The 25,300-nt window shown below is 44.4% G+C and overlaps 1 protein-coding gene across 7 annotated transcripts in view; it reads left to right on the top strand.

Moving 5' to 3' along the window:
• The window catches only part of LOC107980810, a 321,278-nt gene that overhangs the window by 170,311 nt on the left and 125,667 nt on the right, over nt 1–25,300 (top strand). For 5 of the 7 annotated variants that reach the window (XM_031925614.1, XM_031925613.1, XM_031925621.1 and 2 more), the window contains one exon: nt 20,677–20,727. The exons of the other annotated variants lie outside the window; for them this stretch is intronic. In XM_031925614.1, the coding sequence (XP_031781474.1) occupies nt 20,677–20,727 (51 nt within the window). The remainder of the gene's footprint in view (nt 1–20,676; nt 20,728–25,300) is intronic. 7 annotated transcript variants of the gene reach the window in all.

Genomic DNA, 25,300 nt, shown 5'->3' on the forward strand with positions numbered 1-25,300 from the left:
GGCTCCTGCAGTTACGAAATATCTTCATTCGCCTGCTACGGACATAAACAAGCCATACCTATCGCGACGAAGAGGGAGAGTATTGAAACTCATATTTGACGAAGGAGAAGCATAAAGTTCGCAATATAGAAGCAATAACGAGATAGAGAGAGAGAGAGAGAGAGAGAGAGAGAGAGAGAGAGAGAGCGGAACGCAGATGTTATCGTTCCCACGATCGCTGTATACATGTATGGCTGTGTTGCTGCTGCCGACTTAGCTGGAATTGACGATGCCGAATCGATCAGGATGGGTTTCGCTCGGCACGGGCGAGACAGAGACTTGGTCAATTCAAAACAAGAGCAGTTCTTGACGAGGAGCGAGGGATGAGAGACAGCAAGAGAGAGAGAGAGAGAGAGAGAGAGAGAGAGAGAGAGAGATGCCACGTGACTCGGGCGTCAAGGGTCAGACAGCCGTTCGCTTAATTGCGAGGATCGCTTTGAGATACACATCGCGCAGTCATGATTTGTTTGTCGGCCAAGTGCCAATTATGGGCCGCTCCTCGGTTACTCGAGTCGAGAGCTCTCCCCCCCCCCCCTTATGTCTATATACCTATTATTGGAGTTTAAATGAGGGCGAGGAATAGCTCCGAGGAGTAGACTCTCTCAGAGCTGACGCTCGAAGAAGATACTTTGATATTTTTATTTTAATATTTTCATAAAGTGGAAGATTATTGAGCTGTGAATTATGCACGGATTCTGCGAGGAGGGCGAGAAGACACCGTCTTATTTGAGAAAAAATTGTTCTTAATTGGAGTATAATTATGCGACACCAGTTATCATTATACTCGTGATATTATTTATTAAATAACGACGTTACGTTCGATTGGCCTTATTATTACTCAGGGCACAAAATTTTGATCCAGCAAATCAACTGATGAAACTTATCAATTGGTCATAATGTTTGTGTACTAATAAGAAAAGGCCACTATCTTTGGTTTATGAATTTAGCTAAAACTAATAGAGACCTATCATCGCGTGCAACATGACCCCAATTCAGGCTGTGACCTCTCCTTGCAAGTAAAGTGTATAACAAATTAACAGTCATGCGCGATTCAATGCTCAATTGCAGTTCTTTAAAAGCTTATACTGACACAGAACAACCTATTATTTTGTCAAACAAGGATTGCTTGTAAACGAGCGTGAATGATTACAAAAAGTTTATTGTTCTGTCAGGTATATCACATTTCCAACATAAAAATAAGAGATGAATACAAAATCGAAATCAAAGTGAATGACGTTAAGCTTTTGTTTCGGTAACAAAGTTTTTATGGATTCGCTGTATATAATTTCAACCACAACCTCGCACGATTGCTTGTAATCTTTAGCAATTATGTATGAAAAGCTGAAATAACAACTAGTCGAAGAAGTTGAATAAAAAGCGTATCAAGTAAATAAATCTATTTAAGTAAATCTTTTAATCGAACGAACGACGTAACTATTTTACGCGCGTCAACTTAGATATACAAGCGCATGAATCCTCAATTCCTGCTTTGTGCCTCGACAACGAGAACACTAGAAGCAGCAGCAGCAGCAGCAGCAGTAGAAGAAAGGCCCAAGAATCCAGTAGTCTGTGCGCCGCTGCGTCTAAATCGATTAACGAAAAGCTCAAGCTCTCTCTCTCTCTCCCCCGAGAGGAGAGAGCCAGCTCGGAAGAAAAAGCAGCAGTCGAGGGACCGCGGATGGAGGATTACCGGTCTCGCGGGTTCGCATTCAAAATGAGCATCGCCAGTCGGGTGTACTTCTCTCTCTCTCTCTCTCTCTCTCTCTCTCTCTCTCTCTCTCTCTCTCTCTCTCTCTCTCTCTCTCCATTCCGGCTTCGATCCGTTAATTCCGATAATCCCTCGAATCGGTAGCAATTTCCAAACGCACGAGCGGCCGCGGCCAAGTTATTCCGGATGTCTCTCGATTAGCGCGCGATCCCAGTCGCATTATTATCATCCGCAGCGAGCCATCGCTCGATCCTCTCTTTCTCTCTCGCTCTCTCTCTCTCTCTCTCTCTCTCTCTCTCTCTCTCTCTCTCTCTCTCTCTCTCTCTCTCTCTCTCTCCCTCTCTGGCTTAAGGCCAGATTGCCCCGGTGATTATCATTGGTAAACCGGCCTGGCGAACGTCAAAGATACCGCGAGCCTTGGGAAGAATATAGCCCGCGCTATCATATACCGCTGCGTCGCTCTCTATACAACGTCGATTGCGGAGAGCGCCGACTTTATTCGATGCGTGCGATGCATACGCACACAGAGCCGTCCCCGGGGAGGAAGAGAGTTCGATCATCGTAATCAATTTTTTTGTTGTGTGTGCGAACGAATTCGTATTCCCCCAGGGGGACAACAGAATAATAGTGTATCAGATTTCCGATTCCGCGTAACAAAGTAAACGTCGATCGACTCGCCTCTGGATAATATAGATGAATTCAATAGCTCTGTGACAATAACGCCGAACAAAATGGAATAATCCTGCGACTTGAAGCTGCAGCAGCGCTCGTTATGAGCGTCGATCGAAAAGCGTCGAAATTGAAAAAAGCTCGAGCGTAAAAAAGAGAGTCACACGCGCGGCAGTTGCGGTAATACATATAAAGAGCATAGTGCGCTTGACGCTTGACGCGAGCTGCGAGAACGCATTCGTATAAGTGCTCGCTGGCTGAAAGCTCGCGCGTTAGCGCGATGAATCCAGTAAAATCAGGGGGCCGCCAGAAATTACTGCAGCAGCAGCAGCAGCAGTGACGACATGTCTTTTCCTGTGCAGGTGTCGAGGAGCGAGTTTGTGCTACGGAACAGCTGGGAAGGGTGGGCCTGAACGAAAAGCCGCTTTTCGCCCTACTGTTGTGTAATTACGCTCAAAGTCTTAATACACACTGGATGGTATATTGCCTGGAGAAACAGTGTAAGGCAGTAATTTACGAGATTTACCTAATGCTATTGTTGTTGATGTAGAATATGTTTTCTATGTATGGAATGTGTTTTGATTCGTAAATGCCTCTATTTGAATCCTCTATTATTATTATTTTTTAATCGATCATTCTAGCGACTACAAAATTGAAAATTGCACCGAAAGACGAAATAGCAGAACAGAAATACATTTACGTTCAGGCAAGAAGGTGAGAGCGAGAGAGAGAGAGAGAGAGAGAGAGAGAGAGAGAGAGAGAGAGAGAGAGAGAGAAGCAGCGGCAGTGTATAGACAATGATAAATTCGTCTAAACATGAAAGTTTTAATAATGCAGCGCGCGCGCTGCGGAGGAGGAATCCGCACTCCACGACAACGGGGAACGACGCACATGAGCGATTGCATAATTTCGCGAGCGGGCGCGAACATGCCCCCGCAGCAGCAGTAGAGCACGCAGCGTTCGTTTACACCTACGCATTTAGCCGCGCGTTTATTTCGAATTATGTTACTCGTTCCGGCGGCGCACACTCCGGCTCTGTCGGATGCGATTTGTACTCTTTTGCGTAAATAATTTGCGACTCCCGACTCGCATATCGCGACGCAGTTCCCGCTTTGTTGTTCTTGACGCTTATATCACGGTCTGCGAAATTTACGATGAACAACTGTTAACGAATTATCCATTGTCTAGCAGCTGCGGAATTAATACGCGCCGTACGTGTTTTTGCCGCTCTCGCGCGCAATTATTTTTGATTTCCTGGAAATTGAATATGTTTCGTGCCACCCCCGGCCGTTTCGAGGATACCAATACTTTCCACGGCAGCGAAGATTAATTTCTGTCCGCTGCGAGCCGCTACTTATTAAACCCGACTCGACACTCGCTCGTTGAATATAATTACGTGGCACTTGCCGCCGCGCATCTGCAGCCGCTCGGTGTTATATCCGAATTTTCCTCTTCCTTTCTCGCTCTTTGTTCCGGTGGAGAACGCTGTGTCTCGCGTGCCGGGATAAACAATTTTCGGCGCGTAGGAGAAGAGTAGCTGCTGAACTTTGTGAATAATTAAAGAATCAAGAGAGTGTGCGGGGCAAGAATAAAAAAAGAAGAACTCAAACGAACGCTGAAGAGCTGCAAAATGCAGAGACAGACAGAACGAAACAGATACTCTTGCACACACAAGCACATGCACATACACCCAACGCCATTCAGCTGATACTAATTTCGCTGTTATTTCTCTTTGTAGCCTCGAATTTCGCTGCACAAAGCAGCTGCGCTGTTACGCGCACAGAGAGGAGTGCGGCGGGAGAAAAAGAAACAGCAAGAGAGAGAGAGAGAGAGAGAGAGAGAGAGAGAGAGAGAGAGAGGAAATTTAAAAGAAAGAGTCGAGTTCGGGAGCCGAAGAGGCACAAAAAGGGAGAGAGAAAAATAGGAATCCAGGATACTTGGCGTATATAGCTTAATCATCGCTCGCAGGCGCGTTTGTTATATTGCGCGCGAGCGCGGCCCGACACAGTTCTCAGCTGAATCAGAATAAGAGAGAAAAAGAGGGAGGGAGAGAGAGAGAGGTTGGCCTGTTTATTTCGCGCGCGTAATTTTCAAGGCAAAGCGCAACAGCGCTGCTGCCGAGGTGTCGAAGCTCGCGTAAAAAATCGCGCGTTCGCTCGTAAAAAAACGGAGGGGCTAGAAGAAAACTCGAGGAAAAGCGAAGAGAAACGACGCTGCTGCTGCTGCTGCTGCTAGATGAATGTGCTCTCGGTTCTTGCTCCGATCCCGAGAGCCGTGAATTCGGGGCCGGCGCGACGCGGAAGGCGATGCGGAAAAGGACCGAGCTGGAGCAGAGAAGAGAAATTCAAATGCGCCCGCCGCTGCCGCGCGGGAAAAAGTGTAAACGCCGAGGGTTTGAGTAAATTCGAGGAGATATTTCAGAGCTGTTGCGAGTTGTAATTTCGTCGGATGCTTTTAAGGCTCCGCTGAATTTCTGCATCTTTATACGTTCGAGCCGTCCTTTTTTTTTGTTTATATTATAGCCTTCTCAAGTCCTCTCGAAGTGTCTTATATGGCTCTTCCCTCTGTCCGATACCTTACAACGGTACCGGCCAGAAAGGCTCCTTATAGTCGCGGTGCATGTGCATCACATAGGAATGTAGTGCGGATGCATCTCGACTGGCCCTACAGTTTAATTCCCTACAGTTCAAGCCGTCCTCTACAACCCTGCTTGCGCGTATGCGTTCTCGTGTGTGATCTTCATTGCGCGTGATTTGTTCACCGATAGATTCTTCAAGCCAATTTGTTGTTGCCATCAGGCATTTCTCTCTCACTCTCTCTGTTTCTCTCTCTCTCTCTCTCTCTCTCTCTCTCTCTTTTCAATCCTACCTTGCCTCCAGCTTTGCGCAACTTTGTAATTAAAAAGCTTTCGCCGACCCGTGTTTCCGCGCAGCGCGATTTACGCAGGGGGGGGGGGGAATTTTTTTTTAATGCGCGGACCGTTGGAGTGTGGCTAACGCTGCTCGTATACGGCTGCTTCATTTTCCCCGGGATGTTCGTGGCTTTTAATTGTTCGTAATGATGCAAAATAAAGACAGCCACGCGAGCTTGAGCATTACGCGGTGTAGCTGCTATTATAACCTCGTTGCCCGGCCAAATGCGAAGTTCTTTCGAAATTCAAGTGGAATTCACTCATTGTTATCCGAGTGCGGCACGGATGACTACAGCCACGAGCGCACTTTGATCCTAAGAACTTGAATACGCGTGTCTGTGCAGTAGTCATTAAAATGCACTAATTAACTCCATAATTAACGGACCCCCTGCTTTTCACTATTTTTCACACGTACTTCATCGGACGCGGTCTCGAGTTTTTAATTAATAAAGCGGCGAGGAGGGTGTCTTAACGCACGGAAGTCGCGACGATCCAATTAGCCAATAATAATAATCAATGTTTCAGAAGCAAACGTGTCAGGTTCGAGATACCCTGAGCAATATACACGCTCGGAAGAAGAGCGATGATGCTTGTGTGTGTACGCGAAGGTCATTCTGTGGCCCCATTAGTACGGGTCGCACGCGGCGAGAATCGATCTATCCTAGAACAATTAGCGCGCGCGCGCGGCTCTCTCTCCCATCGTATTTTGCCCTCCGGCGGCCTCTTCATAATTGTTCGCAGTTTCCTCATAATTGAAGCCCGCAGCCGCCACCTTCTTAGCGTTCGTTACAAGCCTGTCTTCTTCTCTCCCTTGGGCTCATTCTAACCGCCTCTTCATTCGTCTCTTGTCCTTCAGAGGGAGAGAGCCTGAAACTTCCTTAATCAGTAATAACGATACGCCGCCCCGGCCGCCCCTCCTGGTAACGATGACACGAGATAAAGATAAAGAGCGCGAGAGTCTTATCGTCGTAACAGCTGTCGCCTGTGCTGTCGTCGACACTGCTGCTGCAGTGCGGTGATGACACCGACGACGACTGCTGCGCACGAGGATTCGCCGTGATTAAACAGCCCAGACACTGCAGCAGAGAGAAGGGGAATAACTCTCCAGACGAATTGGTATTGCTCACTGTATGACGCATTTTACTAAATGAATGGACTTGCCTGCTGCTGTTGCGTCTCTCTCTCTCTCTCTCTCTCTCTCTCTCTCTCTCTCTCTCTCTCTCTCTTCTACGTATCGCGGCATCTGCGCTTGTTACTGCAATAGCTAGCAACGACGCTGAAAGATACCCATGATGAAGAACGCGTTTGAATGATCGTCGATCCAAGAATAAATTGTAGGAGCGCTGGATTATTGAACTCTCGGGAATAAATCGCGACGCCATCGACTGACCAAGTGGCCTTTGAATACTTTATCAAAACTTGTCGCATTGAAGATTCAATACTTCATTCGACGTTATCATAAAAATAAATTGTCGAATAACAGAGTGCTGAAGTTAACCAATTGTCTATTTTGAGAGCGCACTCGCTTTCCACTTGGAGTAGCACTTCCACTTGACCGCTGAGAAAATGGGCTATCCAAGGAAAGATATAAGTAGGTACTATTACTACAAAGAAAGGGCGGCAAGCTCTCCTTTATACCTTCTCCCTTCGATGCAGTCGGTTCACTTTCCATCTAGTTCTCTCTTCGCTCCCGCGACGTAGTACTTATGCCTCGCAATATTTAACTTTGAACGTCGGAGCGGAGACCTTCTCAAATCGCGTTAATATCCTCACTGACGCAAGCTCGCGGAATACATCAAGGTATATAAGGCTAAGACAGCTGGTCGCGCAGAATTAGGTCGCGCTGATTTATCCCTTGTCCGGAAGCGGCAACGAGATGATTCTTTTACTGTGATCGCGACACTTATTCAGAGGCTCGAAAAATCGAGAGCGTCTCGCAAGCTAGCTGGGCTGGAAGCCGGGGAGGAAGGAAGACGTATATGTATAAAGCAAGATAAGGCTGAAGCTGAAGAAAAGCGCTAAAAGTGCACGCTTAATGTCGGCACCCTAAATAACGACGGGAGGGGTTAGCTCGCGGCCCTTACCTGATAATCCTCTCGTTTATATTACTTTGCCGGTCTTCTTCCGTCGCTCGCGCTTCTAGTAGCTTTACTTAGCCCACCCGCCGCTTTTCATGTCTTCTTCTTCTTCGCCTTCTTCTTCGTCATCGTCTTCCTCTCCTCATCCGCTTTCGCGAGCTTCTCTTCCACGCATGCCATCGAAAATGGCACGGTAATGCAAGACACTTTGCGCTTTCTTATCGCACCTTTTTAAATTTCTAGAGTTACTTTAAACGTACGCCTCGCCGCGCGCACATCCGGATAGCCCGCCAGCGCGCGCCTACCTTTGTTCGGGATTGCAGAAGCGAGTGCTAAGAGATAATCGCCTCGTTGCCTTAAGTCACAAGCTTAAAGTATCTCGCGGAAAAACGTTAAAGTCAGTCTTTACCAAGCGTGTAATGCCACTTGCGCGCTGCTGTAGCTGAAGATGCTCTGCACACTTTTTTATTCGGAAAAAAGCCCAACTTTCGTCGCCATCGCGCGCCTCGTAATACAGGCTTAACGCAGCATTTAATTATTTTTACGAGAGACGGCCTTTGATGGAAGAAAGTTTCCGCGCACGCAATAATCCATGGGGTAGATATGATTAAATAACGACATTGCGTAACGAAGGAGGAGCGTAATTCAAAATTGTACGGCTGCAAGAGGGGATGAAAACTTATCGTCTTTCGAAGAACCGTCATAATTTTCAAGAGAGAGAAAGCAGAGATCGACCGCCACTGTCGTATCCGGTTCCAAAGGGTCATTTTACATAAGAAACATCGAATAACGAAGAAGCATCTTAGTGTAAAGTGCAGCGAAAATGCAAGTGTCTAATAGTCGTCGCAAATGCACTCGAAGTCGGAATCGAGCTTCGCCGGCTTATAAAGCAAACCACTCCCGAGAAAGTGGATGTACACTGGCGTCGAGGCCGCGCGACATCCCTTTGATCAGGTTCGACCTCGTTTATCCGATTTATCTGCCGCCTCCACACACACGCTATAAAAGAAGTCTTTTTCCCTTTCTCGAGATCCGCGATTCCTTTTTCTCCAGCTTTCCTTTCGGCGAGTCCCTGCTCCCTCTTACTCTACTTCCTCTCTTTCATTCTCTCTGTGTCTGTCGCTCGAAAGTTTCATATAATTACTATTTTAAAGGCACTGCAATAATTAGGTTTGCTTTGATACGAGGCCAGCAACAGAGAGGGAGCTTTCAGCGGTGTTACATCGCGGTTACGCTAGATTACTCGTCGGGGAGATGTGAAAAGAGTTGTAATGATTCCTGATGTATCAATTAGCAACTTCCTGCAATTTTCTCTCGCGTATATTTGCGCATGGATAATCCCATAGTGCAGTTCTGTGTATGCGGTCTTGACGCTCACTGTATGGTAACCTCGACTTGTAAGTTTGGTAATGGAATTTCAGCAGAATGTTCTAAACTGCTTGCTGCCTGCTGCTGAATTTGGATTCCAGTTCGTAACGGAATTTAGCGGAATTCGTCATCAATTCGGGATATTAAATTTATTGGACAGTGCTTTAAGAAGCTGTGTATTATGTGTGAATCAGCTGTACACATTACCGATTCGCGGACCGATTTTGAATTGCTAATGACCTCCTCAACCTACGAACGCGATGCAGTGTAGATTAAGAAATCCGTTGTACTCCCAGGAGGAACGATTGTCTGCGAATTCGTCCAACAAGTAGCAAAGTACGAACTCCTGTACGTTCGTTACGGGGCATATCCTAAAAGACGTTTCTAGGTCGGTCACCGAACTAGCTCTGAAAATTCAGGATGATTTCAAAGCAGCCGTTCCATTTGCGAGGTCGACGATGCACTGTGTATAGCCTATACCTGACAGGGTTCCGTAGTCGCGTTTCGCGCAGCGAAGTAATAAAATATGTAGCTCAACGGTCTGGCATTTCCATCCTGCGAAAGAGAGGCATTACTGCGGAGCAACTTTTCTCTCTTTCTCTTTCGTTCTCCTCGACGAAGCGGTAGAAAAAAATTCTCTCATTCCCATCGTGTCTCGCGTTTCTCATCGAAATCCATAAGCTGCGTTGATGAAAATGCAACGAAAGGCAGTGAAGTATATTCCGATGTCGTCTCGGCGAGGAATAAAACTGAAATCCCGAAGAGCATCTCTCTCGCACGACTGAAATTATGTATTATTTGCCGGACGCTACGTTGGCGCCCCGGTTAATGCAAGAGTTGAGAAAAGTTCGGCTGCAGCCGCGAAAGCAAGCGCAAAGTTCAAATGGTCATTCGAAGTAGGAAAGTTTCGGTAAGTGCATTTTTACATCTGCTCCTCGTCGGCCTCGCTCGCGTTGGTGCTGTGCTATAGCGCGTGTGCTTCTCCCCATCTCGCGCATTTCTCGCTCTTTATCGCGCCGGGACGGTCTCTCGTGTGTGATGCGCCGCCGGTAGAGGGTCTGACCTCACAACTTCATCGCGGCTTGATGAACGAGGAGTCCTGGCACGGCCGCCGGGCTAATCCAACCACTCCGTCCGCTGAATTTCGGAATAAGGTCGGCCTACAACTAGTCAATCCGACGGAGCGTGAAAATCGCCCGGAGGATAGGAAAAGCAAGGCCGCGTGTGAGTGTGTGTTAGCTAACCCCCCGTCATGCGTCTAACCTGTTGGCCTGTACGGTATTGATAAATTCCGCTGATAAAGAGCTCCCCTATCCATCGTCAGTCAGCGCAGCGCTTAGAGTAATTGTCCCGCTAACTCCGGCCTCTTCGCGCTTTTTCATCGCGCATTATCGCGAGCCTGTGGCTGTAGCCATCTAATGAGTTTTTACGTAAACAACTCGCGCTCTATCAGTTAATTTCTAGGGGAGAAAGAGAGAGAGAGAGAGAGAGAGAGAGAGAGAGAGAGAGAGATAGAGAGAGAGAGAGAGAGAGAGAGAGAGGAGTTATTGCCAGTCATGGGGGATCTTATTATTTTTCATTAATACTGGATTACGAGAGTATAGAGCCCACCGCGGCATTAGCCGCCCGCGTAATTACGTATACCTATATACTCTATTCCTCGTCATTGTTCGGGAAGTACACACTATATATGTATGCTTCGTTTACTCCCGGGTAAATATTTATTCCGCAAATTCTCGAAACGGCTTCTTGATTTTAGGCGATAACAATATATTGTGGTTGGGTAGCGTTTAATATACTGGAATGCAGTCGAAAAGAAGGTGAAACGTTTTTCAAAGATTAAAATTCAATACTCATGTGTATACAGGGAAGGATTATTCTATAGCTTGCGCTGGAAACTAGTATACCACTTCGACGGATATAGTATACTATTCCATTAATCGTCATCGACCACGCTAAATGAAAATTCCATGCGATTTCAATGCAAAAGCCACTCGTATACGAATACTCATCGCATATGGTTCGTATAATATCTGCTTATATCGACATGAAAAAAAAAACTCGAGCGCGCGCATCAAAGTGCAAGCATAATCGAAACGATCAGAGGTCTCATTTACCAGTCACATACGAGGCATGCAGCTATCGTACGTGCTCACGTATTCGGTATGCGCGTCGCATCAGCGACATTGGGTAAACACAGTCCGAATCGATAACCGGAATGCAATATAGAACTTTATTAGCTGATTAAACTGATTGACGCGCGTGTAAACCTCGCCGCGAAACAAAGCCTGCGCGGGTCGCGTCAAAAATCACTTCCCTCATAATTCCTCTCGCGAACGAGGTTCATCTGCTCGCTCGCTCGCTCGTACGTGCGCGTTGTTAACGCGCGTAATTATCTTTTTACGGGACGGTTCCCGAGGACGACGTACGCGCAATCAAAAAGTAAATCAGGTTAACAGCGTCTTAAGCGCGAAAAATCTATATCGCGCGCTCGCACCCCACTACTCCTCGCCGGCGGCGGTGTCGGCGCGTATCAGTGCTCCGACATGCGGAAATAGCTTTTTTATCATCGTCCCAATAAAATTAGCTCTCGGCGTTAAAGGTAAATAGAGGAGCAGAAGCGCGCGCCGGCATGATGCATCTTGGCTTCGGGCCGCAGCCTCGGCTTATCGAGGCTTCGCCCCCCACCTCCTTTACCCATCCCTCTCTTTCTCTCTCTCCCTCTCTCGATAGGCGATATCTCGCTGAAGGAAGGCGATAGCGCACGCTTCGGCTTACACAGCCCTTTTCTCGCTGATTCCTCGCCCTATACATACATTTTTCCGCGTCCTCTCTCTCTCTCTCTCTCTCTCTCTCTCTCTCTCTCTCTCTCTCACCCATCTTCACATTATCATACTTTCACAATACACATTTTTGCTGTACTACTATTGCTGCTGTATACAATTTATCGTACAACATATTGTACGTCAAATAAATCTAATCTAATCTAATCTAATCTCTCTCTCTCTCTCTGGCCTGCCTCATCAGACTTGCTTTCCCGCGGGTCGCGCTCTTCATTCCGCGATCCGGGCTGCGCTTGTTCCCTTACCGGATAACGTGAAGAAGAAGAAGAAATGAAGTCGCGTCGCGTTGTTAGCCAAAAATGCACGCTCTCATACCCCAGCCTCACCCCTTGAAAAATCCATAAAGCTGTTAGAAAGAGAAATCCCGAGTAGTACAAAGCTTCTTTTTATTCGCTTATCGTCGCGCGGGCGCGCGTGGCGATTGGCGAGGACGAAAATCTGCTCGGCGGCGCCTTGGCTCAAGACTCGCTTCTTCTTCTTCTCTTTCGCTCTCGATGTACTTTGTCCCGGGCAATCGCCTATACCGTGTGCGCACGTGCGCGCTCGCGTATGTGTGACCGTGTGTCGGCTCCCTTCTCTATCTCTATCCTATACTGCGCTGGCGGCGAGATTATTTCTCGCACAAGCGTCCTTCCGCGCGCCAGCCCCTGTCTCTGGCGAAAATCGTCCTTCTATTTTTCCGCATGACCGAGACTGCTCGCGCTCCCGGAAAAACGAATAACGCGCGCGGCCCACAGTTGTTCCGGCGTTCTTTTTCTTCCTCCCGACTCGCCAAGCATTTGCTGCTTTTATCTCATTTTTTCCATTTCGCTGGCGAAAATTTGATTATTTTACCATTATCTCACCCGCTACTGGCCGCTGATCTCGCGTATGTTTAAATTCACGGCTGATGGCGATGGGGCGATTGGTCACTGTGCGCGAGGGATCAACAGAATTGAAGTGAAAAAGCGCACCTCGTACGAGCGTAAATCCACGAAATTGTATGTACGCGCCGAGATTCGAGTCGTACCAAATGCTAACGACGTCGGAGCCGAAGACTCGCGTGGCGGACTATTATTGCGGGCTTGCTAAAACTTGCGCGCGCGAGTACTAACAGCGGCCACATTGTCAGACAGTTTATATTAAACCGCATGTTCAGACGGGCCGCTGCTCTCTGGCTCTATGCGTTAAAGACGCTCCTGTAATGGTGCTCACGCACACACACGCGCGCGCGCGCGACATGTATAAATGTACATAATACATGCACATACGTGAAGTAGCAGCAGCAGCAGCAGCTAAGTATGCGCGCTCGAGTCGTTGGATCGATAACGAGGAGCTTCGCCGCTGCTCATGCACATGTATTGAAAATAACTGTTTTCACGTGAAACTATTAACAGGCGATCTGCTGTTCAGTTGCATACTTAACTAGAGTAATTTCCTATGCAACTTCCTCGAGTCCCCACGCGTTGTATATAGACGAACTCGTGCTATGAGCTACGAAGGTATTAATGCTGCCAACCCACTAAATACTGCCAAGGATCTATTAATAATTATGCCTGCGAAATGTGGCTATTTTTCTGGTTCGATTTTGCTTTAAATTGGGGCAGGTTCGCATGCTCACACACGAATCAACAACTTTGAATTTTATTGCTCCGGATATCAGGCGTCAGGGATTGGATAGTCGTTTCAAGATTGATAAGTTAAATCGAATTTCAAAATTCTCGCGATATCCGCTTGAATTATCAGACAGGTGAAATTATAGAAATGAAGATTTAAATTGACAATTTGACCTATATATCATCGTACAAGTGACTTATTCAACTTATTCAAATCAGGCCATCACTAATCCATGAAAGCGAAATCCCCAAAGCATCGATGTGTGTACACACTTATTAATTCCCGTCGCTCACGCCAGAACCGACCGGACGAGCTCGACGCATCGCAAGCAAGCGCATACACGCACCGAAAGAGCTTGCGCTGATTACGTATACGCTCAGACACGACAACCTCTGCACACATACTCGAGGCCTCTGATGCCATATACGCGCCGACGAACGGTCATATACACCTGTAATGCAGCGTCGAACAAATTTGCGCGCGCACACGTAGCTATATTTATCGACGCGGCTCCATTATGACAACACACTGGTGCTCGAGAGTGTATTCCCAGGGTGCGCTAGACCTTGACTCTCTCCTCTGGTGGAGCAGTGTGTAAACGAATCGAATGGATATTCCACGAGACTCGACTGGTCTCGTTACAAAACCGCTTCTCTCGTTGTCTCTGCATATGGTTACTCTCGCATAAAAGCTCGAGATCTTACGACTATAGCTCAGAGTCAGACGAAACCGAAAAGAGCTGTTGATCGATACATTAAGTATAGTATAGGTTCCTGAATGAAGGAAGACTCGACACGTCTTTCTACCTGTCAAGCTGCGTGTAATCCACCGCTCATATTTACCCGACGCAAACATCGGCATCGGGGATATGCGCTGCACGTATGGACGAACGCTGTACAATGTGTTAAATATCTCCGTTGCTGTCCTTCGCGTGTGCGTGTGTGCATGTGGGTGTGGATGTGTGCGCCAGACAAACATATTTAATAACAGTGTAAAAGAAATTGCAGATCTGGGTAATCGCGTTCCGATCGAGCTTGAACCGCGAGAGAGAAAAAGAGCTTGCGCGAGAACGCGCCGTCGTATTTATTCGCCGGAGAAAAGCAAACAACGGAACCGTGTGTGCCGCGTTTAAACAGCTACACGCGATTATTTCAGCTGCTAATGCGATTCGCTCTAGCTTCAACCGTCCCGAGCTTTATCGCTAATTTAATTAGAAATAATTACAGCCTCGCGCCTTGTGCCTCCGGCTGTACGTTATATGTACATATATGAGGAAAGTTGCGAGAGATGTAAGGATTTTTCTTGTTATTATGCTTATGCCGTTTACGTACGATGGAGCGTTTTATTCGATCAACTCAAGTGTTGCGTGGTCTATGTTGCTGTGAGTCTGAATATGAGGGACGTGGATTAATCGTTTGGTTGAAATGCACTGAAATATTAATTCGATCGATTTGAATATACCTGTTTTACTTAGACACGTACAAGGGTATATTGAGAATCGTAATGCATGCGAGTACCGCAGAAAAGCTTTCTCATCGCGTATGCAGCTTTCATATACAGCTGTCGAATCATGCATTGATTGAAAAATTGTATGTCGAAATCTGCAGCACGACAATAGCTTTTTTCTTTTAGTATGTACTGTTCCACCAGTATAATTTTTAGCGATAGTGAAATCGAACTTAACGACTTTTTATTGTATACTCTATATTAAAGCTGTATACAATTTGTATTGAGAGTGGCAGAGCATTAGAATCAAGATCGTTTCAACTTCGGAAATGCAAATGGTACGGCAAACTGAGTTAATCCTACTTCTCTCGAAACAATGTATACAGTTTTCGATACGTACAATATAAACTACTCGGAACTGCAGGCATATCGGATAATCGAATCATTTGTTAGGGGGCACATGCTCGAGTATATAGCCAAATTAATGCTTTATATATAAAGCCAAGTGGATTATCGAGAAAGGCGAAAGCGAGTTATCAGGTCTAGAACGAGTGTAGTGGGGGAGAGAACTGCCGCGTACACGACAGTGTTTATCGAATTAATCCTCAAATGTTTCTTGATGAGGCAAGTTTCGGCAGCTATCAGATAAAGGGACAGCAGCGAATCAAATCTCCGGATTCCCTCTCGGGTTCCCTCTCCTGCTCCCCGCGGAACTTGCACTGCATCAAGGACGTGACGTCATTGTCTTTCCATAGTCATTTCCCGCACTCTCCCTTTTCCTCCCGGTCTCTCTCTCTCTCTCTCTCTCTCTCTCTCTCTCTCTCTCTCTCTCTCTCTCTCTCTTTCGAAATTGCCCTGACGTGAACGGCATGCACGTGGAATTGCGCGCTAGCTGCTTTGCTCCCTGTCCCTCCCTCCTTTTTTCATTAAGCTTCAGCCACTCTCCGCTCTTGACTTTGTCCCAGCTTCTGTTGTTGTTGTTGCCACTGCTGTTCCTTTTCGACTAATTCTTTCCCGAGTCCTCCTATGTACGCTCCAATTCGAAACTTCGGATAAACGAGATCAAAGGCGTCCATCTTTATCAGCGGTACTAATCGATAGTCGTAGCTCAGCCCAAGAACCGTCCCTATCTATGCAGCGAAGCCCATCCGAACTTGGCCATTTTACAATATCTGGCGCATCGGTCCATCGTGTTCTCGCACGCCATTATTCGAGCTCTCCCGAAGCAGCGCGCCGCGACAATCGATCTAATGTTATCCGTCAATTTCGTTGGCCGCGCTCTCTTCGTTTCCGGCGCCGCCGCAACCGCCAGTCACTGTACTATCTCGCAATTTCGCGCAGCTCCAGCAGCAAGGCTCTCCAGGAACAACTGCGAATTAAACTCTCAAAGTGACCGCGAGCGCGCGCAATTCCGCAACCTCTAACCTTTTGCCGAAGCGCTCAGCAGAGGGATGGCGACAAGGGTGCACCACTTGAGAATTACGCAATTGCACGTCCATTACGCGCACTTCAACAATTACCTACCACCCCTGCTCTTGGTGCATGTACCTCGACGAACTCGCAGAGCTGCGCGTCTACCTTTCACTCGTCGCTGCGCGCACCTCTCACACTCGCTCTCGCTAATTTTCTCTGTCCATACCAAGCTCCTCGTTTTATCAGCTCGCGCGATCGCTTGTATGCGTTGAATTTTACAAAACAATTATCGAGTGCTTCGTAATTGCTTGTAGTTTGCAGCCGTTACCTGCATAATTATTTTTTCTGTCGCTACGTTTGCGGTTGTAATCGACGCTTTTTTTAAATCTTTATGATTTTGCGCAGTTTTTCAAAGTAGCAAGCTGCATAGTATCTTATTCATAAATTAAGTAAAAAAATAAAAGATTGAAATACCAATACATTTCCTAAAAACATTACACAAATCAGGGGTTGACTCGTGAAGCAAGAATTTTCGCAGAAAAATATACCGCCGGAAGCCAGTAAAAATAAGCTATTGGCCTGTTTCTCGTGAAAATCAATTTCGCTGCTTTTACAAGCACAGTCACACGGTGTTTCTTTCGATAATTCTAAAGGCCAAAAATAATAGGTACTTATTCCCAATTTACACGTAGGGTACAAATTTTAGTTCTTGTAACTTATAGTTTTAATTAAATGAAGTACTTTTACATTAATTGTATTTTTCAAATATCCACAATTTTTACAGGCACATGAACATTTAAATAATAACAATATACCTGGAATAATCATCGCAATGAATTATTAATATAAACAAATTTTACTATGGATAATAATGTTACCCCAATTGATGCCTTCAATATTCATTTGGCTGTCTAAATCGTTTTATCATCGTGTACACAGAGCTATAATTCTTATTTGATATTAAAAAGATTAATGTAGTCAATTAAACTCAAAATGTGTTTATGATTGCAATTTAATGAACTTTCTGTATTATATACAGTGGTCATGTTGTTGTACCACTTGAAGTGTAATTTAAATGGTCAATTTTAAGTTCAAACAGATCTGATGAGTTCGCATGACATTCTATATATAATTGAATGAAATAGTTGCTCACAGTCGTTACACATTTATAACACGGTTTGGACTTTAAAGTATGCCGGTACCTAAACTTTTTAGTTACGTATGTGAAGCAATAAATAATTTAACTAGCATAAATGCATAATAAAGAAACTTGAACTTTTTTACAATTTTGATAGGATTAACATTGTTTTTTTTAACCTCTTTCTTTATTGATAAATAACTTTAATGTAGTAAGAAGTAAGTTGCTTCTCACAAAGACTTAACTTAAACATGAAATTACGAGGGTTTGGAATATCTTCAATGCTCCCTTTAATTTTAAAGCTCCCTTGTCATAGACAACTTTTAATGCCCATCCTCAGCGATAAATACAGACCCCGTTGGTTGTTGTTGTTCCCTTGACTGAGAAATGTACTAAAGTCCCGTACTCCCTTACTTTCTGAGTATCGGGTGGCATCCATTAAAATAAGTTTGTTAGGTCCTCTTTGATTATTTATTTCATTAATGTTTATTAGTTTACATGCTATCCAAACAGCAAATTTATGGTATTATATTGTGAAAAAAAATTCTTTAAATCGTTTGGAATTAAACTGATTGTAAGAGATCTAATAACCAAACCAATAATCAAACTTTTTTCTTCTCTCGTCTTGGAGTAATAAAGCGCGTGGAGTTCAAAGTTTAAACAAGATGTTGAACGAGAGCAACTTTTCTTTTCCTTCCCCTAAGTGCCAATTTAATCACTTACTCTTACTCTATCTTGAAATATTATTTTCCTTTACATTTATCGATTTGTATTCGATTTTATGAATCCACAACTCGAAATATTGAAAAAGTAAAGCTTCAAATTTAAATAACTTCCAGTAAGGGTCGAGCAAACGCAAGTTCAGATCGGTGTCTTGGGAATTGTTTGTTCAGCAAGCATCCCAGTTAAAGCAACCGTACAGCTGAAAAGCAGCTGCATCTATATCAAAGTAAACTGAAGGCACTACCGGTGTTGCACTAAACCTCTTAACTCACTTTGATACCGCAGTTGAACGCAAAAAAGATAACTATACGTTAGCGTGCAGATGGCAACTTTGTATCACTATACGACTGGATAATTTTACCGGCAAACATCCTCGATTTTTGCAGGAATATAAGTTTTGAAATGCTCAAAGAACAACTATTTATTGATAAGCGTTATACGTTTGTATTTTTCTTCGTAGTCTGAATAATACGCAAGAAAACACAGTTCTTCCGTAACTTTCATAAATATTGAAAACTTTTGAAGGAACTGTCGCACCAAATCATTCTTCTCACTGCACGCATAACAGAACAGAAAAGAAAGCGTGCCAAATTTCGTGTAATCTCCAAAACACGCACATTGCAAGTGCGCATATACCATCCAGTCAGCGAAGGAAATGCACAGCGAGATCTTGGCGCTAAAATGCGTCCTCGCTCGTGTCCAAACCAATGAGCTATTTCTCTGCAGCGGAACCTGCAGCGCCTGCTAATTCTGGCGCGTTGCTCGATATAGAAATGCTGAACGAGAAAGACATATCTACCAGACAGTTTGACATTTTTCGATTACTTACAACAATCATGATGCTCATTATTAAAATCACTTGGCAAAAATCATATATACGCTGCATTACCCTGGTAGAAACGTTAACGGTTAATAAGCTAAGTTTTGGGCCACTTAGCTAAGTTGTGGTTAACAATTTAAATAAATAAGAGTTTAAACATTATAAATGCATAGATATACACATTAACTCAAAATAAAACAGAACATTTGCTTGAAATTTGTCAAATGACTGTTACAATCCAGAAATTATAGAAAAGTATCCTGCAATCGTGAAAAATCCAAATATTTGTAATAAAACATGCAAACGTTTTAATGCAAGAAAAAAAAGGAAAAAACAATTTTTCCCTATATAAAAAAGTCATGACCGGATGAAGTGAAGCCAAGAATGCGTCAATATGATTGGCTCATGTAGAGCGCATGCGTCAAAAGTATCGTTAGAATTTTTTGATTTGTTTTTGATTTCTAAAATTGATTCTAATATTAAAAATGTAATATAATACTATAATACATATCAAATTATAATTTGTGTATTTATAATATTCTAGAGACATTTTACTCTCGAGACATAACCTTAAAATTTTAAAAGGAAGTTGGCGACGAAACCGCGGCAATTTTGAAATTTATATGAGCGCGAAGTTAATGAAATTATAGTCTACTACAGTGCGCGCAGCGCACTGCGCCAAGTCTAGTAACTTAAAAATAATACTGTGTTGGTGTAATAGACACGCATCACTAAAATATTAGCAACATTTTGCTTTATTTTTTTACATTCAAATTTGATAATAATGGTCAACTAAGCGGTTTTCACTCGTTAATTTTCTACCAGGGTAACGGCATGCATTATTTTTGCAGTATGCTTATTTTTGGATTTATTTATCACAGGTTTGCCTGCTTTAAATTTAATTACTGAAGAAGTTCACTATTCATACATGAGATACGAATGATATTATTTAGGTTATTCGCATAATTGAATCGCAATCCCGATCATATAATTATCCACCCTTCTAAATATTATAAAGGTGTCCACGGAATTTTGACCATAATTGATTCTAATAAAAGCGCCATAACCGTATCGATTCATACTCTTATACCAACGCTACGTTCCTTTCTTGCTCCACGATGTGGATCCGAGAAAACCGCCCAATCTGTCATTATTGAACGAAAAAATTTCTTTCTTTATCCAAAAAGAGCGATCCTCGCGTACAAAAGCCATTCGTCAACGTTACCACGGTATTTACCAAAAAGGCGATAATCCGGTGATCCGAAGTGAAAAATGTCGAAAGACATTGAACAAACAACTAATATGCCGCCGTGTTTGGCAAAGACAGAGTAGTTATGGATCGCGAGGGTTCAGAGTAGGGTTCAGGGGGGATAGGCATCGTGCGCGGACAGTAAATATTTCGCCCCCGTGCGTGTGTCCGTGTATGTTATCAAGCGAGGTGTGAAAAAAGGCCAAAAAAGCCGAACAAAGGATTTTCGAAGCGAGCGCGGACACGGGAAATCCCGACAAGGGTATCGCGTTGCAGGCGCCTCGCACCCGTTACTTTTGCCCCTATAACAAACCGCATCGCGTGTTTTCCCATCTTGCCTTGCAGAGTTTAAAACTGACTGCTTTACGTCCGGCTGAAATTTATGCTTGGTCAGCAGCTGCTAAATCCGCGCGTGTATGTACCTCAAACAGTCGGATAAGGGACATTTTTTGTCTTTTTAATTAAATAGTTCGCTCTCGTATTTATTGCACAATTTCTCTCTACTCTGCGACTGTCCCCCTCTCTCTTTGCGCTTTTGACTGATATTTTTATCTCAGCGAGCTTTGCTTTGAAGCTAGAGTGGAGAAATAACATGTTTAGATTACTTTCAATTTGATTAATGATTCAAATTCAATTATGAGCAAGGGTTAATTATGCTACTTTTTTCTGTTTCAGGTGAGTCAAAATCTTTCTACTGCATTAAGTCAACTCACAAGTTCTGCATAAGTAAGGAATCCCACTTTTCAAAGCTTCATCCATCACACCCGCAGAACACAATTACATTTTGATTGACTTATCATACAACGCTTTCTCGGCTCCGCGACTCACGAACGACGCGCAATAATTTAAAAAGCTTTACAAAAGCTCTTTATGCAATTAAATTATTCAACAGGTGAACGAACGCTCTTCTCTAATTTGAGTCCGCCCTCCCGTGTCGGTGCGTGTTCCATGAATTTTTTCAAGTACCTCGTAGCTGTGCAAAGATATGTAAAATATATGATAGCGCTGGCACTCAGCATCGTCCTTGCTCCTGTTAATTTTTCGCGCCATAACATAAAGATAGAAGGAGCTGGGAGAGCAAGCGTGCCGGGGCGCGGAAAAAAGTCCCTCTGAAATTTACAAGCCAGCGCCGGCGTTGCGTGCTCGAAACCAACGACCAGTGGCACCGCGGCCGTAACGCCCTGCGCTGCAGTGGAATTTCGAAATGAGAAGCGGGGAGAAAAGAATAAGCAAGGGAGGCTGGGATTTTTAATTTTCCACGAGTATGAATGACGGAACTTCGGCCGCGCATTTCTGACTTCTGCGAAAGATCCTTTTGTGCTCGGATAGCGAAGCGAGGAAGCGAAATTAAATCTCTAGAAATTAATTAAAAGCGAAAATCTTGGATACGCGCTGAAAATTACGTTTTCCCTCGCACACAGGCCGATCGGAGCCCGCGGCAGCAGCAACGTACGTCAGTAGGTATACTTCAATATTATATAAACAAGCGGCCCACGCGCGCTCAGATACCTATATCAATTTGAGAGGGTGTAATAACCGGACGAGTGTCGTTCCGTTTCCGCGGTCTCGGCTTGCAGGCGCAACCGTGTGAATTCGTAATGACCAAAGTTTCTCTCTCTCTCCCACCGGCTGCCAGCAAAGATTCACGGCGACGACGACTGTGTTCGTGCGCGCTAAACGCACTACACGTGAAATTCGAGACTGATTGTCGAGCTGCACGTATATCCTCTCTGTCTCTCTCGTTTCAGTCCTCCGGCTCAATACTCCTCGTACGCGAGGACGTCGCCAACTTTCCGCGCAGATCGATGTAGCCCCGAGGACCACCACCGGCAATAATAATAGTTCTCGAGAGCTGGATTTCACGCTATTGGCTTGTAATGCTGTTTTCTATACCTACTGCTTAATCGTCGTAGTCGATATGCGCGTTAAACGTGAAGAATTATATAATCTTGAAAAAATACCTGCTTATAATCCTCGTGTACATTCGTTGAAATTCAAGGGTATACATGAACGAAATGCCCTCATTAGAGTTGTTGGCAACGCGTACATATTATATATATATATATATATATATATATATATATATATATATATATATATATATATATATAGACACACACACACACACACACACTCCAAACTGCTGCGTTATGTAACGAGCGTGTATTAATTATACGAGTCTCGAGCCGGCGCGGAAATTCATTACCGCAAACATTCCGGCGCGCAGCTCCTTCTTTTTTATCTACTACTTTTTTCCATCGAAATCATATAATGCACTGCACCTTTTTCTTCCCCTCTTTTTCCAAATCACCGCATCGCAGCTGTATAATTAGACGCTCGTGTCGCATCGGGTCGTGAAACGTGTCCTCTCTTCTCTCTCTCTCTCCCCCTCGCGATTCTTGTTATTAAAATAAACATCGTGTTAAGGTAATCCCGTAACTCGGACTATTTTCCAAATTACACGCTGCCGCGGGCAGCGTGATTTTCCCCCGCTGCTGCCGTGCAGCGAAGAAAAAAAAACTGGTTCACTTTTTCCACATTTTTCCACGGCGCAGCCACTAACGAAGCCACTCCCCCTCGTCGTGCTCTCTTTTTAAAGTCGTCGCGACGAAATGTAAAAGCCACACGCTGCAGTATATAGAGCCAAAGGACCGGTGCACTGTACTGCCAGGGCCGTCGTCGTCATTGCGAATGAAAGACTAGCGCGCCACGCGCGGCCGTACGGACGCGTTGACTTACCGCCTTGCATCGCTTCGCTTCGCGTTTTGCGCATAAGGCACGACCGCTGACGCTCGCGCTTCACGTTCGTAATGCCTGTCGGTGCTTATACGGTATTATCCTGTTTTTTTTTTTCAATATTGTTGTCAAAGTTTTGATTGGTATTCTTCTGGTGGTCATCAACACTATCATCAAAACTACTGGAAAATTAGTAACTTATTTGTATTTGTATCAATTATTTATTTTTGTTTGTAGATATTCTTAAAATATATCTTATTTTAATTTTATTCTATTGTAATTTCAGATAAATAATACAACACTTTTGTATCGCAGTTTTCAAGAGGAAGGAAACAAAAGGATGATATTTTGTTTGTAGGATTTCAATTAGAATATTAGAAAATTGATTGTTTAGGTATTTAGCATAGTTTAGAGGGATGTAGTAAGCTACTTAGAGCTTTTCTTCAATCTAAGCAATTTTCTTTATTGAGTTTAGGTTTTTCTAGTTCAGTATATACACTTGAATTTTGAAAGTGAATTGTACTGATTCAGCTTAAAAGATTTAATTAATATAGCGTACGTCGTTATATGATGCCAAGTTACACGGATTGTAGTCAGCGATTACGTATTTCCTAAATTATGCATTTTTTATAATTTAATTTAAAAAGTGCTTTAATTATGTATATATGTATGAGATAAAGGCCAAAATATAACTTTCAGCTTTTAATAATATAGGAAAATTGCTGAAAATAATTGGGTTGGATGAGGCATGTTGCACCGAAGTTATTATTGAATTTATGTATCAAAAACAAACAAATTGTGCCCGTATTTCAAAACGACGTAGAGGATCGGGATAAAAAAAAATAGTTTTTTAGCTTTTGCAAAAAAGAGACCTCCTAAAATTTCAGCCCGATCGGTCGAAAATTGCGTGAGATATCGCACATTTTTCGCACACGAAACTATAAGGCACTTCCGTGTCGCGGTCATGCCTAATAAAGACAGGCCTGAGGCGTATATAGAGCCGATGTATGAATGTGTATGTGTATAGCCCGGATGGACTAATATTTATCCAAGTTTCAGGAGAGAAGAAGAAACTATCAGTCCCGGCCTATACTCGCGCCCGCATTCACTCAGCCGTGCGCTATATCTGCGTCGCTCTCTCTTCTCCCTTCGTTCTCGCGCTATTCTATTCATTATCCCGCGCTGCACCAGCAGCCCTTACTTGTACACTTTTTTCCGACGTCTGCTTCTCGCGGATTATGTGTACGTCTATGTATGCGTCGCGAAGATTTGTGTGTATATTCGACAACATTCGGCGGCAGAGCTGCCGATATATATATATATATATATATATATATATATATATATATATATATATATATATATATACACCGAGAGAGGAATAAGGTGGATTGAATTATCTCGGATGAAATAAATAGCCCGAGTTACGAGATTTATTTTCTTTGGATTCACGCGATAAGAAGCTCGCGCCCCGCGCGCTCTGGAAATCAAGTCGGATTAAAACTTCCTCCGCGCGCCGGCCGTGTTTACTCGCGAAACTCTGAACTATGATTGCCAAATATTCGGCTGCATATAGCCTCACGGACGTTATCGTGAAGCTGCTACTGCTGCGCTGATGAAAAATTATTCTCTATGAATTTCCAAGACAACTATAGGCAACATCGGCTCGAATTTTTCGTAATGCCTCTCGAACGGGATAATAGCGTTATCAATTCAACATTGTAATCAGTGGATACGGCTTACACGTACTCTTTGTCCTTTGGAATAATTCAATAAAGTCGCTCTGCTACGGCCTCGACAACCGAGAAAGAGAGAAGATTCGCTTGAATAATATAAAACCGGGCCCTTTGTGCAGCTAATGTCGCTCGCGAACTCGCGGTGTGTATATATGTACCCACCCACCCCCACCCCCCCACACACACACACACTCATATATACGTATATACACAACTACTCGACAGTAGGGAGAAGCTGTAAACGAGGGGCCGCTTCGAGCGATAAACGCCGAATTCGAAGTGCTCGGCAGCTGGATGTTCGCGAATGAAGGGAGCGAACGGCAAACTTGAATAGCAGTTTGCCGGAGTCGAGTACCTTGCCTCTGCCGAGGTGGCCCGATCGAAGCCGCGGCGCGCTCCGCAGCTATACACGTAAACGATGGCCCTCGCCCCGTACTCTGGGTCACGCGAGACAAAGCTAGATGTTGCGCGCGGCAAAGAGAGCTTGCAGCGCATACCTGTGTGCGCGTATATTATTATACCCGCACGATGATGAAAATCGCGGATCGTGTGCGTAGCTCTGTACAGTCTATATACTATACTGGTAAACAAGCTAGACGTAGGTAACAATTTTACAATGTCGGATAGCGCGCGTTTGATAGTCCGTAAAGAGAAAGCCGTAAACAGACGCGCGGCTAGTTATTTTAGACACTGCTCGCACTGCCGTGTGTTATTTCTGTATTCATGCGCGCATATCTGCCGGATGTTATCTTCGCCGTAAAAATTGCGTTTACAACCACTGACTTTACAATCGAGCTCCGTAGAGGCGGCTGACTTTCATAAAATTA

Source organism: Nasonia vitripennis (assembly GCF_009193385.2).
Source record: "Nasonia vitripennis strain AsymCx chromosome 3 unlocalized genomic scaffold, Nvit_psr_1.1 chr3_random0004, whole genome shotgun sequence".
Lineage (NCBI taxonomy): Eukaryota > Metazoa > Arthropoda > Insecta > Hymenoptera > Pteromalidae > Nasonia > Nasonia vitripennis.